At 30.6% G+C, this 1,673-nt stretch overlaps 1 protein-coding gene across 1 annotated transcript; it reads right to left on the minus strand.

Moving 5' to 3' along the window:
• Positions 1-26: 26 nt before the first annotated feature.
• LOC106321703 (peroxidase 65-like) lies at positions 27-395 on the minus strand (the record flags this gene model as incomplete). Its single annotated transcript, XM_013759946.1, has 1 exon — positions 27-395. A coding segment is annotated over exon 1 (369 nt), but the record flags the coding sequence as incomplete, so codon positions are not given.
• Between the last annotated feature and the right edge of the window lie 1,278 nt (positions 396-1,673).

Below are 1,673 nucleotides of genomic sequence, written 5' to 3' on the forward strand. Positions count from 1 at the left end.
TGCGCTAAAATATCAGCGCATGATACCACACCGGGACAAGACAGCTCTAGAGCTGTTTTGATGCGATTAACAATGTCAAAAGCATCTCCTGGGAGGGAGTCGTTGAGATCATCGTCACGTTCCGCTTTGTTAAACGAGTTGGTCACTATCAAAACAGACGCATCACAGCCTTCGAGGAAACAATCGTGAAAGAAGAGACGAAGTGTCCCGGCCGCAGTTGTCGGTTGTTGACCTTGCTTGGCTATAACGGCATCACGCACGATTTTGTTGAAATCGGGGCATGTCTTTTGGTAATAATCTGTTCTCAAGATAGCTACACCAGAAGATACGGCTGGTGCGACAAGGAAGAGAAAAAAGAGGAGAATGAAGGGTGTAAGACTACAAGAGAGACGCATATTTGACGTTGGCAACGAGAATAGGGAATCAAATTTGAGAGATTGGTCTACGAGGTAGACTTCTCTACGGTAGATCTTCGTCGAAGGCAATTAGAAACGTAGAGGAAGAAAAGGCTTTGCGAGCTATTTCATGGCTTAGTAAGTTACCAAGAAGAGGCTACGTAAATGGGTGGTTTTTATTTCCTTATACGTTGTTTTTAGTTTTTCTATTTTTGTAATTTATCTATTTTTTGTATGGTTTAAAGTTGCATTGAATATGGTTCTTGATTTGTTTTGGTATATATAACTGGCGTAAAAGAAAGGAATACATGAACGTTTTGGTTATTTGTTACTTACAAAATCTTGCAAGTTATTATAGTTAATTAGTATAACATGACTGTCTCCAATCGTTTACTTTATTATTAGGTACATACAAATCTTGCAAGTTATTATAGTTACCAAACCGGTTCATGTACAAGGAATACATGAACTTGTTATAGTAAATTGATTATGTTGGATGAGTGTTGTATTGGCTTGGTGACATGTATTATTAAGGTTGAGTTACGATATGTTTTATAATTTGATGTAAATTTTAGTAGAAAATATGTAATAGAAACTATACATTTATGTGAAAAAAATTGTAGTAAAAATAAGAGTTATCATTTTACTCTTTATTAAAACTGACAACTGATCACTTTTTGATTTATAAGTTGTAGTATGTTCTTATAAAATACTTGAATATATAAACATAATAATAATATATTTATTAAAAACTATCAATCTATTAATTTTTAAAATACTTCTTAGTTGAATCAACAATACAATTGTTACATTTCTAATTTTACTACAATGTTGTAGTAGTACAATTGTATATAATAATTTTTCAGAAGTTTCAATTATTTTCTTATAAATAAATATCATCATTAGCTTACAGAATATAATTATTTTTCAAACAAAAAAATCTTGTTATATAGACTCAATTTATATCAAAACCTAGAGTTAAAATCTTCTATACGTGTAAAAAAATGTCAATATAGGTTTAATCTATTAGATATGCTAATGTTCTTTTAGCAGCTAGACATATTAATAAAAATTGGATATAAAAACTAATTATAAAATTGGTTAAAAAAACTAATTATAAAATAATTTGATTTCTCAAATAAGTAACAGAACGAGAGTTATCCAGCTTAAAAAAAAAAACTTGCATGTCTCTTTCTCTAAAAAAAAGGTAGGAGAATTTGTCGAAACTAATCCACAACTTGATTTTAATCCCAAACTTATACCCAAACTTGAATCAAA

The sequence above is a fragment of the Brassica oleracea genome, unplaced genomic scaffold, assembly GCF_000695525.1.
Source record: "Brassica oleracea var. oleracea cultivar TO1000 unplaced genomic scaffold, BOL UnpScaffold02553, whole genome shotgun sequence".
NCBI lineage: Eukaryota > Viridiplantae > Streptophyta > Magnoliopsida > Brassicales > Brassicaceae > Brassica > Brassica oleracea.